The 13,719-nt window shown below is 39.0% G+C and overlaps 1 protein-coding gene across 7 annotated transcripts in view; it reads left to right on the forward strand.

The window, feature by feature from the left end:
• Positions 1 to 13,719, forward strand: part of ZMIZ1 (zinc finger MIZ-type containing 1) — a 307,342-nt gene that overhangs the window by 162,120 nt on the left and 131,503 nt on the right. For all 7 annotated transcript variants that reach the window (XM_055798721.1, XM_055798767.1, XM_055798747.1 and 4 more), the window contains one exon: positions 2,407 to 2,520. In XM_055798721.1, the coding sequence (XP_055654696.1) occupies positions 2,407 to 2,520 (114 nt within the window). The remainder of the gene's footprint in view (positions 1 to 2,406; positions 2,521 to 13,719) is intronic.

Here is a 13,719-nt window from a genome sequence, read left to right on the forward strand (position 1 = left end):
TCAGTGGTGCCATGGTAAGTAGAAATGTGGTGCTAAACTGAAAATTAAGCATATGGCTAAGGTCCTGTGCTGCTTTTTATTTGTTAGCTTAAACTTATTAAAATTGTTCTGATTCAAGTATAATGGCTGTTTCTCAATGGGGAGATTTCATTGTAAGTGTTAGTGGAAGATGTTATGTGCGTAGCTGGCAAGTGGCAACACTGGTGAAAATAAATAGTATCTAGCTCTTATTTAGGGCTTTTCATCAGCGGATATCAATTCACTTCACAAGGAGGGAAGGATTATTAAAGGCTATTTAAAGTACAGAACTGAGTAGCTTTCAATGATTTTTTTCCTTATGTTGTTTCTGTGTGGAAGGGGTTTTTGATTTGGGGTTATTTTCCCTACGGAGACAGGTCCCTATGGTGACCTGTGTCCTACCAGTGCAGTATGTGTTCAGCATGGTGCAATTTGTTCACCAGTTTACACACCTGCCTTGCCTTCTGGAAATTGTATATTTGGTAGTAGCAGAGCTTACATGTGCCGTTGTAGAGGGGGTTGAACCAAGTTCTGTTTCCCCTGCAGATGACAGTGTTGTGTGGAAGGAGCAGTATACACTAAGAGATTTGGTGTCAGGCAGTCACTTCTTTGGAGGATTAAATTAAGCCTTCAAAAAGGCATTCTTTGCCACTTTGCTTAGAAGATTCATAACCCAAATTGCTGGCTCTTTTCATGGGACGCTTCTTATGTTTATTTACTTGAATTCTTCTAACAGCGTGACTCCTCCAGCAACTAGATGTTCAGCTAGCAAAGAAATGTTGTTGGGAAATGCAGCCTAGGTAAAGCTATCAAACTGGATGGTAGCAAGAGCTGTAGTCCATGTTTGTAGAGCAGAGGAAGAAAGCCACATTGCACAATGCCTGTCTGCTTTTTCAAATTCTATTGTTTTAAAAATCTGCCTCACATGTCAGTCATCTCTTGTTAAAACACGGCCTCTGACCAAGAGCCTTCATTGAATACGTATTACAGTAATGTGATCCAAAAGCTTACAGACTGGGAACTCCTCAAAACCTGGCATGGGAGGAATTTTTCTTCCCTTCATTTGTGGTAGAGTTAATATTTGCAGCTACTCGTGGATGAGGGGCCGAGAGGAAAAAAAATAGGTTGTGAATATTATTGTTAATCCAGATGCTTAGAAACGAGCAGTTATGTTTTCCCAAATTATGCAACTGATTCAAAAATAATGATGTATTTTTAAAATTATGCCTTTGGGGTTTGTGCCTTTCAGATTAAATGCTCATCTCGTTTTCGTGTTTTTCTCAGCAATCCCAATAATTATAAAACAATTAATTAAAAAGATACCAACAATTCCTGAATACACTCTTCTTGTTTCTGGAGTTTTCATTGAAACATGTAGCATCACCAGAACTGGAGAATTTAGTAGCAGTATTATTCATGTAAACTGAATTTCTTCTTTCCTGTCTCTCCCTCTGCTCTTGCGAAAATGTTGGAATATTTTGGCAGTGTAACACAGTGAGGTATGGCATTATGAATAATAGTACCAGCTAAGTTTGCTAAATGCCTCTAAAAACAGGACTACAGGTTCTTCAGGCCAAAGGCAGAGATGAATGTAACAGTATTAAAATTGCTTTGCCCGTGCAAATTTCAAAACAAAACCAGATTTTTCTCTCAAAATTGTACCAACCTCTTTAAAAGAAGTAGGATTCCACCCTGAAATTTCTATGTGCTTTCTGTGCATGTGAAAACATTTTTGGTCATGGCAGTATCCCACCACACTTCAGTCAAGAAATAATCCTCCATTCCTCATCATCCAGAACTTAATCATCCAAATTGCTCATGATGATGCATCATGATGATGCATCATGATGAACAGGAACCAAAACTCCTAGAAAGGATCAGTATAGTAAGCATGCTTTGCTCTGTCACTGGTGTTTTCTGAGCCTGTTTGCCTCCTGGCTGGCGCACAGAGGTGAAAGTCTTGATTGTTGGAAGGCATGGCTGAGCTGGCATGTCCTGACAATGGGGCATAAGCCCAAGGCAAAGACTTTGAGAGGAAGACTGAGATTTCCATCAATTTGGACTCAGGCACTTCTGATTTCCAAGTAGAATCTGTTACGATTTGCATGTGGGAAAGGTAATGTTATGGAGGAAGGAATTCAGGGAAGTTCTGGTATTTCAGCTACAGCTTGCCTCTAACTGATGAGTTCATATCAAAAAATTAGAAAATCTGCGTAAGTATTAATAAAAATGAGGCAGGATTTTCTTTGTTCACTGTACAGTTTAAGGTCTTGCTTCCAAATTATATGCTTTTCCTAGTTTCCAAACTTTGCATTAATGTGATGAAGGAAAGGCTATGTCAGCCCTTCTGTATGTTACTTACCACATGGCTTCACCTTCCTTTTCCAGCACTTACAGAACCCTGCAAACTTCCATAATGCAGCAACAGAGCTCCTGGACTGGTGTGGAGACCCCAGAGCCTTCCAGAGACCATTTGAGCAGAGTCTGATGGGTTGTTTGACGGTATGTACGTTCCCTCCGTGGCAGTGCTTCCAGCCCTCTGTGTTGCATTGTATGCAGTCTGTTGTGGCCAAGTGACTTCCAGAGTCAACATTTTGGTGGTGGGGGATCATTTTAACTTAAACACGTGAAGCCAGATCCGAACAACTATTTACTTGACTCTGTTACTTAACAGAAAGCAAAATGAAGTAACAAGAAGTGAAATCATAAAACGGAAAAATATTTATAGTTAGATTACTTACAAATGCACAGGCTAGGTTACTTGATGTGCACATACAGTATTTATTTCCGTGATTTGAAATTGCAAAGCGAGCTGTGTTCTTATGGAGTTAATGGACTTTTCAGGCATTTATTTTCCGTTGCTCATTTTTGGTGGGAGTGGAGAACTACTTGTATTCTATCCTAAATATGCTGTGCTTTCAGTTAAACAGTGTTTCTGACATGCCTGTTCAGCTTACTTTATTATATATATTGACTGCAGGTCTAATCCTGACATACCAATTCCAACACTTTTATTGACTTCAGTGCTTTTCTTTCCATTGACTTTTTCTTAAGACCACTGTAGTTCCTAAAGCGATTTCATTATAATGCGTTGAAAATATATTTTAGCGTGTATACAACAGTAGTTTTTGTTCTCAAACAGGATCCAGTCCAAAATTGTTGTGTGGAGTCAAGACTTTAGAAAAAATAAGCATTTAAAAGCTTCACTGCAATTCTCAGAACAAGTTGATATAAATAAATAGTCACAAAGGAGATAGAAAATTTAAAATTATTTATGAGGAGACCACCATTGTATTTGTAGGGGGTGCAGAAGTGCGTGGATTATTTTCATGCACTATGTAGCTTATATATATAAAACAGGCACCAAGACTGAGATTTAGTTGCCAGAAACCCAAATGTTAAGGAATGGCTCCATCTTAATGTGCTCAAGTGTATAGCATCCCTCAGATTTCTGTGTCAAAAAGCTAAAATAAATCCAATTATATAAGGAGGTGCCTATCATTCTTGCAATCAGGGAAAAAAAATTGAAGAAAGTTAGAAATGTTAGTAGAGCCTAAAGATAAGGTATTTAACAGTTCTGTTTGAAGTAAAAGTTACCTATAACCTCATGTTATGTACAACATCATGAGAAAATGTATAAAGAGTATGATATGAGCATAAATACGTTTTATTCATACTCTTTTAAAACTTTGCTAGTATTTTCTGGTTAGCATTTGGGAAAGGAGACATTCAGCTCAAATATGCGTAGGCAGCCTGTGCACAGTATTTCTCTGCGGACCTCCGCATACACACAGTAAATCTGACCTGCGACTTCCTTGCTGTTTCAATCTTTTCTTTCTACATAAGCAGATCTGCAGCCCTGACCAAGTGCAGGGTCAGAATAAGGTCTGACGGCTAGTGAGTCACTGTCTTGACAGAGCATAGGAAAAGTGAGAAGAAAATGCTCCATGAAAAATTGTGAGGTAAAATACACAGTACCTGGTTTATCAGAGTTTCTTGAAAAGAAAATACCGTCTTTCTTCTGACAAGAAAAGAAAGAAAGAAAGAAAGAAAATAATTCCTTATTATCTAAATACTGTTGAGATTTGAGCAGCATGTATTGGTTTGCTTCGTACTCCTCCCTGAAATCTGAACAGGGTGGCACGAAATCCCCCTTTCCCAAGCCTGTTACGGGAGAGCACTGTCTGCAGTGTAGGACTGACTGGCAGCAGCATCTTTATCACATGTTGTGATCTCATTATATTCCTAAGAAGGAAAAAGCACAGGAACTTAACCAGTTGGCTTGTTTTGTGTTAGATAAATACACAGGATTTGCAGAATGCATATAAACTGCAATGAATATGCATTTCTTGTTCCTAACTTTAAAATCCCTCCAAAGTAGGTATTTAATTTCTCACTGCATGCATGGTTGTACCCCAAGGGCTTGATACTTCCTGTATCTTCCTAATACATAGCAGTACAGTGGGCAAGGTCTCCTCTTATTTTTTTTTCTCCTTACAGAAATGCTCTCTATCTGAACTTGCTCATGTGTAACTTCTTTCTAAATCATATTTTCTTATTCAAAATTTAGCAAAGTGGATGTTGAGGCTTGTTGTCTTCTTACAGGAAAAGTTGTTTATCTACCTTTATTTAGCAAACATGACAGAACTTAAGTCTCTTTCTAGAGAAATTATTCAGGAAGTTGCAAAGAAGTGAATGGCAGCTGAAACGCTGAAATATCACGAGTAATTTTAACATTAGCTTGCTTAGCTGCATGTTCTGTACTATCGGGAGCCAATTCTTCTTCATGCTGACAAAGTTCATCATTGTTCTTTGTGAGGATTATGCTAAAAGAAAAATGAAAAATCACTATGAAAGTCTGTTCAACCACTAAAACAGGATTATTGTTTTATTTTGCCAGTCTTTAAAATCACCTTGAAAAACAAAGTCCCTTAAAACTTCCGTATTTTTTGTATGTTTTTTAAAGCGACTAGTCTCTAACAATGTTTGAACTGTGTGGGTTCCTAAAGGCAAGTGCATTTAATCCAGAAATTCTACAAACACTAAAAACGCTTGCTTGTTTGCTTGCTTGTAAGGTTCCTGCTGTATAGTATACAGAAGGATTTTTTTCTTTTATAACATTCTGTTCTGTAAACTCTGACTGTGGAAAAAGTGGTGTACTAAACTGTTCTGGAACCATCAAGGGATATGAAATCGTCATATCCTGCTAGTGGATAGCATGGTCTATACTAATCCAAATTGAAACATATTAATATGTCATGACTGTGGAAGGACAGGCTCACTCAGGAATGACCAAACCATCCATTCATACATTGCAAAGTTTAAATGTATCAGGTGCGACGACAGAGCATCCAAACATCTCTTGTATTATGAATAGCCAATGTAATAGTACCTCAGGTATAACAGCTTCTTTGTATCCTTTAAGGCTGATCTATAATAGTTTTGCAAAAATCAAATAATTGAATTTAATCCTGTTAATAAAAAGGAAGAAAAATATGCTCATAATTTTGAAATTGTGCTTTAATTTAAGAAGTGGTTCTTGTAGTCCTGTTTATCCTACACACCGTTGTCATGTGGACACTGCCAGTAATACCTGCACTTTGGGATGAGATTATGTTATGGTAAGGCTAATATTCTTGTTAAATTTAAGAGTGTCATTCTCTAAAACGTGTACTTTATATGACATTACCTTACTGTCTTCTGAAAGAAACACCTTAGGTTACCACACAGCAGTTACAAATTTAACCCTAGTTTGGTTGGACAAGGTTGTCTCACTCTTTTCTGCCTTTTCTCAGATCCACTCTAGTCTGATCCCATAGGTTTGCCCTTGCCAGGCAGTTTAACATGTAACTGTTCTTACTGAGGGCATTGGCTATCTTTTATGTTGGCACTGCAGCAAAAATGGAAATGAGGGGACAGCTGAGAGCAAAATGGACAGATTTACAGACTTGTGTTCAGCGAAGGCTGATAAAGGCACTGCTTTGTTCTCTTACTGCGCTTCAGCATTACAAGGTGCCAAGTTCATAATTCTTCAGGGCTTTTCAGTTTGTCCCAAAAAGAAATAAAAGGGCGAGAGACACAGTTACTCTCTAAGTGTACCTAGAGGCTTAGTCTAAGAAATCAAAATCTAGCTCCACAATGGTTTTGGACAGTTGGAGGAATTTAGGTAAGCGGGGTGTGCTTACCTGAGCTGGCTCCTGGCCAAAGCACTGAATGTAACAGAGCTCCAATGAACACTGGGGTCTCTGACCACTGTGCTTAGGACCTGGGTCTTCTTTCCATCCAAAAGACACTACTTTCTACCCCAGTATGTCTGCAAAAAGCTATGCTGAAATAGTCAATAAAAATGCCTTTCCCCCCCCACTATCTTGATGTTCTACATTTCCTCTCCAAATGTTAGGTCTAGGTCCACCTTGGTCATCAGATGTGGGAAACTCACACATGTTTGTTTAAGAAATGTTTCTCTTTAAATTAAAAGAATAACAACACGCAAAGCTGTAGTCCTAGCTGTACTCTATCTGAAGATTTTGGGTTTCACTTAAATCTCTGTGCTGCTTCTAGCTCTTGCTACATATCTGTACTGCTGAAGGGAGTTGCTGACATAACAAGCATTGGTGTTAAACTGATGGAATTATATGTTGTATGTTCGTGTTTCAGTGATACTGATACATGGTACAGTAACCTTCTGAATTGCATTTCTCTTTGGAAAATCCTGGAATTGAGACTGTTGAAATTTTAAAGGTAATTTTAAGGAAGAAAAAAAAAAAAAAAAGCCACTCAGTGTCATGATAAATCTATTTTGGCTTATCCAATACGTAATGAAAAATTTAATTGATTAATATATATATATATATAAAAAGACAAGAACGTTATTTTGGAATAATGTCAAGTTTCTACAACAGGGTGCCTCAGACAGTAAAAACAACAAAGTCGAGCTAATACTAATGTGTTCACAAGGTATCTGCTGCTACATCAGCTTCACACCTGGCTGGGTTCATTAATGCAGAGACATATGTAATCAAAAATCAAAGACATATGACACTCAAAAAATCAGATTTCAAATCAAGTTAGGATCTGAATGTATTTACAGATAGAAGAGTTGGTTCAGCATATCTATACCCAGAAAATGGCAGGATGCAGCTGCCCATTAGAGCCTTAGTAATGTTGCATTGAGTATTTGTATCCGAGACTTCCAGAGCAAAGAGTTCATGTGAAAGAAATTCTGCTTCCATCATCTTCTCCATGCATTTGTTAAGCACAGTTTATGTGTTTGCAGTGCGTCACGGCACTCCAGGGCTGTGTACGTGCTGTACCATCAGAGTACAGCCAGCAGGCACAGAACACTCTGCTTCAGAGCAGCTTGTAATGCTACCAAATAACTCAGTATGACCTCATGGTGTCCTAAAGCCCTTTTTTTAACTTACTTTCGTTAGTCAAGGCATGGGTTATTTTACAGCTTTAAAACATTTGTTTGAGATGTGTTGCTGTCCAAATTAAAATGCTTTTGGAATTCCTTTATTAGTTTCTTCATATGATGGCTGTATGTTTCATCCCTATCATTGTTCAAAGTCTGCCAGGACTCAGGTGGCAACACTATTGCAGTGACCCAGTGATCAGCTGGCTTAATTAAAGCAAAATCCCTGCATCTTTCCCTCTGGGAGAAAATTTCAGATGGAGAGCGTTGAGCATAGCGACCTTTTCTTCTATGTTTATGGTTGTTAGAGACGTGCAAAGGAGAGGAAGAGGATGTAAAGGAGGAGATATCCTTATTCTGCATGGTTTACCTCACTGTTGCAGGAAGCGTCAAGAAAAGTAGTAGATGGCAGGGATACTGGTTTATTTTATTTTGAGAATATGGTCCTTATCCACCTAATGGGGTGGGAAATAAATTTTAAGAGGACTCTAGCTTGAATACAAGGGCTCTGTAGAGTCTCTTACGTTTGCAGAACCTGCTTGATATCTGTTTTCAAGCATCAAAAGTAAGAAACTGGTTAATGATATGTAGCTTTACTCACCTGCTTTGATTGTCTGTATTGTTGAGGCGGCCCTTCTGCAACTGGAGTGTAGAGAGTCTCATCAGGCCAGGACTTGAGATCACAAAGATTTCTTCCTTCCCCCCTTCTCGCCTTTTTTTTTTCTGTTTGAGGCAGATCACTGTATTCATGTTTCAAAATTCCTCAATTTGCTTCCTGTTTATCTGATCTTTGTGTGTTACTGAGGGGGAAAAATTACCATCTACATTGCAGAATTCTAATTACAAAATTTCTGCTGTAGTCTTCAAACTGCATTCAGATAATTTCAAGTATGCACAAGTGGCTGAACACGTTGCTGTCTGAACTAGCAATCAGCTGGCATTTTTAGTTTTGAGCAGCCAGCAAATTGAATTGGTAAAATTCATTCTGATGCCAGCAGGGGGGGGTGCTCTTGACTGCTGGTAGTTAAGAGATTCATTGAAAGTGCAACATAATGGGAAGGGAGTTTTGTAATAAGCAGTCATATAGCTCTCTTGATTAACAGGCCTGTTAGGTTAAGAGGTACATTGTTCCAGTACTTGGTGTGATGACAAGAAGGGCAGGGAGCGGAGCTTTGCCATGGTGTAGCTCCTTAGCCTTGCTAAAGGAGAAAGGAGAAAAAAAGAGAAGGGGGAAAGTATTGCAGTTAAATTCAGCAGAGGAAAAGAAGTTGGTGGCTGAATTTTGCTGCTCTTCTTGCTACTAAAACCTCTCTCTCATCGTTTTGCCCTCACTGTCAGTGCCCCTGAGAGTTCAAGCATCTGGAACTCTGCAGAGCTGTGTCACAGGCAGTGAATGCAATGTCTCTGTTATGAATGCAATATTATTTGGACTAAAGATTTCAAAGGTTTGGGGTGACCAGATTTTCTTATTGGCAGTTAATGTTATGATTAGGGTTACGCTTTGTTTGCAAATAAGGTGTATGTTCCGTTAAAGACACAGCTTGGAATAGTCGTCAGCACCGTATCTTAGCTAAAATAAAAGCTTAGTGTTGCAAGTGCATGTAGCTTTTATAAGATCTAACTGTCTCAACTGTTATTTTGAAATAACATAGACAAATATTAAGTGTTGAACCTTGGGCTGGCCAAGCACGCCTTTCAACCACGATAAAGGATGATGATCTTAATTTATGATTGTGGTATTACTGGCAACTGTCTCTCTCTCTCCTTTTTTTTTTTTTTTTTTTTTTTTTTTTATAAACGCACTACTTTTCAGTGGAATTTTATGGCATGTATGCTTAGGTCACCTAAGATACATGGTTACAGCTTTGCAGAATGAAGCCATAGTTGAACATGGTGCCGCCTGCATGTTGTCTGAATGTTTGCCGATGTGCTCAACTTGAATTAGCAGTTAGAGAAGGCCCGAGTATGTTTGCAAGTGGTATCTTACCGCTTAGCCATAACATAGAATGGATAATTGAAACTGTGTTGACTCGATCGCATCTGATGAGCATTGTTACCTGAATAAGGTCGAAATCACGGGAGGTTTCAAACTTGGGAGAGTTCCTGGAACAGGGTTCAGGCTGAGCTGGATAGCTCCCATCAGCAGCAGGTGTCTGGAATCACTGAGATTTGGCTTGGGATGGACCTAAGGGAGCATGGGCTCTACTCTTTTTCTCTAAGCTGGGATGTCATATAGATATTATCTGGTGTACTGTAAATCCCCTTACCCCCCCCCCCCCCAACTCCAGGGATTGATAGGTAGTCTGTTCCAGTGCTTGATGATCTCAATACCTGGAACATTTTCCAGGATTTATCTTTAGCCGCTTGTACAGTGAGCAGATGAGTCCTGGTGTGTGTTTCTAATTTTCTATTTGGACATTTTGTTTTTCTTTCCCATCTATAGTATTTCATATGTGTCTTTGGCCTGGGTTTTGGAACATTTTTCCAGTTCATAAAGATTATTTTAAATTCTTATCCTGTCCTCTTAGTTGTTTGCAGACTCTTCTGCCTGTTATCATCTAGAAGTTTTGCTGTTTACTCTGTCTCATTGTCCAAGTCATGACTGAATACATAGAAATGACCTGTATCCAGGACAAATTATGATTTGACAGAGGACTGTTAATTAACAATCTGAGTAAAATTTATACTACTATCATCTGGGCTATGTTCCTCTGTTATGACAATGTCATACAGGGCAACGTCAAAAAGTATATTAGAGTTGTGATACATTACATCCACTATCTTCCTTATGCTTACAAGACGAGTTAACTTGTCCGAGAAGGAAACTGCACTGTGCTGATGGATTCATGATGATGTTCCGTATTACTCACCTAATATTTTTTTAGTAATTTATTTTGTTGTCTGTCTGGGTACCTGTAATGTCTGAGACTCACCTTTTTACCGTCTTAAAACCAGAGATTTGGTGTCTCCAAGGTCTCTGTCTTGAATGAATTCCTGAAGGCAGCCATTAGCAGCTGCAAGGTTTGCCCAGGCTAGTTCCCTTGAGGTACTCAAAGGTAAATTTCAGCAGGGTCTGCTGATTTGAATATATTAAACTTACCAAATGTCTTGTAGTTAGTTCTTTGCGTTTTCTGGATCATACTCCTATGACACATTTGCCGTCTTGTTTCTGAGAAATCTCAGTGTTTATTTAAAAGGCCAGGAGGTGCCTTGCATACAGGTTCACTGGAGGAGAGCCTTCCAAGTGCCAAGTGAGCAGTGTCTGCCTTCCGTTGTAGGCAACCTGGAACACGGTCTTTGGAGGGTATATGACCTGTTCTGTTTGACTTTCATTTTGAAGTAGAAGGAAATCTTTAGTTGTCACAACTGAAAGAAAAACTTTTAAGTACTGTTAATGCAAAAATTCATAAGCATGTGAAGAAACTGAAAATAAAAAGTGAACCGCTCTATTCATGTTGACCAAGGGGATTGCTGAGGAGTGGTGTATAAAAGCCAAGAGCTGGGGGAGAAAGGCCCAGAAAAAGCCCTTTTGAGTACTGTTTGACCAGTTTGTTTTACAGAGCCTCTTTCTGCATTCGGCAGAGTGCACAAAAGAAAAATTTTAAAAGAAGATTACTCTCGGCAAAATAGAAATTTTATTAGAAATGTCTGTTTCCTATTACATAACAGAGGAATTTTTAACAGGAAAAAGGATTTTTTTTCTGCAGTTTGTTGGCGGAAGCACTTCCTATCAAATTTAGATATTTTATTTTTTTTTTAGCTGAACTGAATTTGCAGTTCATTTTCCCTCACATTTTTCATGAAAACCTTAAGCAATAAGTAATAGTTTGACTGGCTGACTTCTCTGGACTCAGAAGTTCAGATTCTGCCTTCTCACACTTCATCATCTGCCTGCAGCGTTGCTAAGGTGTAGCTTCACTCGCTTTCAGGTGGGCTTCAGCAGGATGATGCCATGACCATTGGGGCTGTGCATCCAGAAGCTCTACTTTTGGCCGCAGTGAGGTACAGATCAGTGCTTTCTCTAGTGAAGGAAATTTTAAAAAGGCAACTGAGATATCAAATGAGAGTGTGAGAGATTAGGATTTGGACTGACCCAGGCTTCGCACTCTATTCAGCCAAGACATTGCAATCATAGACTGGCTTTCATGGCCTCAGGATTTTTCAAGTCTCTGTTTTTGCTGAGTTACCTTGTAGAATTCTTCCTGTAATTAGTAAAGTGTTGCTTTTGAGAGTAGTGAGTTGGCCTCTGGCCAGCAGGGTCTCAGTATTTCATAGAATCAAAGAATGGTTTGGGTTGGAAGGGACCTCAAAGACCATCTAGTTCCAGGCCCCTGCCACGGGCAGGGACACCCTCCACCAGCCCAGGTTTCCCAAAGCCCCGTCCAGCCCGGCCTTGAGCACTGCCAGGGATGGGGCACCCCCAGCTGCTCTGGGCAGCCTGGGCCAGCGCCTCGCCGCCCTCACGGGGAACAATTTCTGCCTTATCTCTCATCTCAGTCTACCCTCTTTCAGACATAGGGAGGACAGCTGCCTTTAGGAGGGTATTTGTAGCTTCATGTTTTAAAATGAACCAAGCATATAAGCAGGCAATGTACTTCTTAATTACCGTGCATTCACTGATGAGCAGGTGTATCTGCCTTCATTCCTGTCCAGTTTAAAAATAAATAATTCAGTGAAAATGTGCTTTTCCGAAACAGAAAATTGGAGGGCACTTTCTCCTTTATTTTACAGACCTTATTAGCACTCTGAAAAGCATTCCTCTGTGATGGTACAGTAGATGATACCTAAAGGAGTTTAAATAATGTTTACACTTTAATGAGACATTGCCCTCAGGAGCCTTTAACAAGATGGGGTTTTTACAGGAGCTTTCTGACTACTTCTTACTGATCCCTTCCCTAACGTCTGCCTGTCAGTGGCTGAACTGCAGTGATACTGGAAGTAGGAAAGGGGAACAGTTAGATTTCCAGGTCTATAAGTGTCTTCTAGATTTCATAGCAGCCCACCAGTCTTCACTCTTATTGCTAACCTAGCATGAAATATGAGAGATCTTGTTCTGCTGTTGTTCTTTCGCTTGTGGTTTTTTTTTTTTTTAAATTTTATCTTATTGTTGCAAGTTTGGACCCAGGGTCTTAGCCAGAATATTAGCAACAATCAAACTTCGAAGTGTAAAGGTTAAAGGCTGATGTACCAAGTTGGAAATGTTTTTTGATTTATTAGAAATAATGGCATACTTTCTCACAATTTTTTTCTTCTTTCCTATCTAAAACTTACAATTGTAATTGTAAAGAGAAACAGGAGATAAAACAGTAGGTGTGTTCTAGGGTTCTGTATTACTGTACTGATTATCCCAAATTCTTATTTCATTTTCCTGAAGCTCTCTACTCAATTTTGAGATCGGGAGGGTTAAAAAACATTTAGTGGGGCGACACTCCCACCTAGTAAGTCATGTGAATTCGTAATTTCTAAATTAATAGGAAAAACAAAACCAACAAAAATCTCCCCAGAACTTTATCCATGCTAATTCTTTCTTAAGAAAGGAATTTGGTTCTTAATTGTTGATTAGGAAAAGTAGATATTGGGAAAAGGTCAGCATAGTAAGATTCATGTAATAGCGTTGAGTAGGTAGGGCAGAACAGTGCATTTGTTTACCATCTGCAGGTTGTCACTTATGTTGGTTCTTCACTCTATGCTATACTGTTGCTTTTTGCAGGGAACCAGTCCGAGACACAGATAATTGCAGTGTCATTAATTTAGAAAGAAGCTTTTAAATGGAGGTAGGGGTGGGAAAAGGGTATTTTTTGGTACTGTAACCTGTCTAGGTTAGGGACTTCGTTTTGCTTCACACAAGGAAATGGTGTCCTGTTTCTTGTGGAGTTCCTTGTTTCAATGCAAAGCAGTAATGGCAATGGTAAGAATAATCTGGTTTATCTATGCCTCTGAGTCTGAAGTCATCCTGTGCCACTAGAAGGGAATATAAAAGCTTTGCTGTGTATGACTGTAGCATAGTTTGCCAGAATGACCACACTATTGTGTTTATACTGTGCACATTTTCACAAGGATATGTTCTTAGCTGATAGCTTGGTTGCTAGCCTGGAGAAATAGTTGACTGCTTTTCATCCTTAACGCCAGTCTTTGGTTTGCCTATTTTTGCTAGTCCTTCTAGATCAGTACCCAAAAAAAAAAAAAAAAAAAAAAAAAAATCTTCTTTCTTTGTTTAATGTGTTTGGCAAATACTTCTTGCACAGGCCTGTTTATTCTAAAAGGTAAATATGCTTCCCAATACAGTA

This window comes from Falco peregrinus, chromosome 1 (genome assembly GCF_023634155.1).
Source record: "Falco peregrinus isolate bFalPer1 chromosome 1, bFalPer1.pri, whole genome shotgun sequence".
NCBI lineage: Eukaryota > Metazoa > Chordata > Aves > Falconiformes > Falconidae > Falco > Falco peregrinus.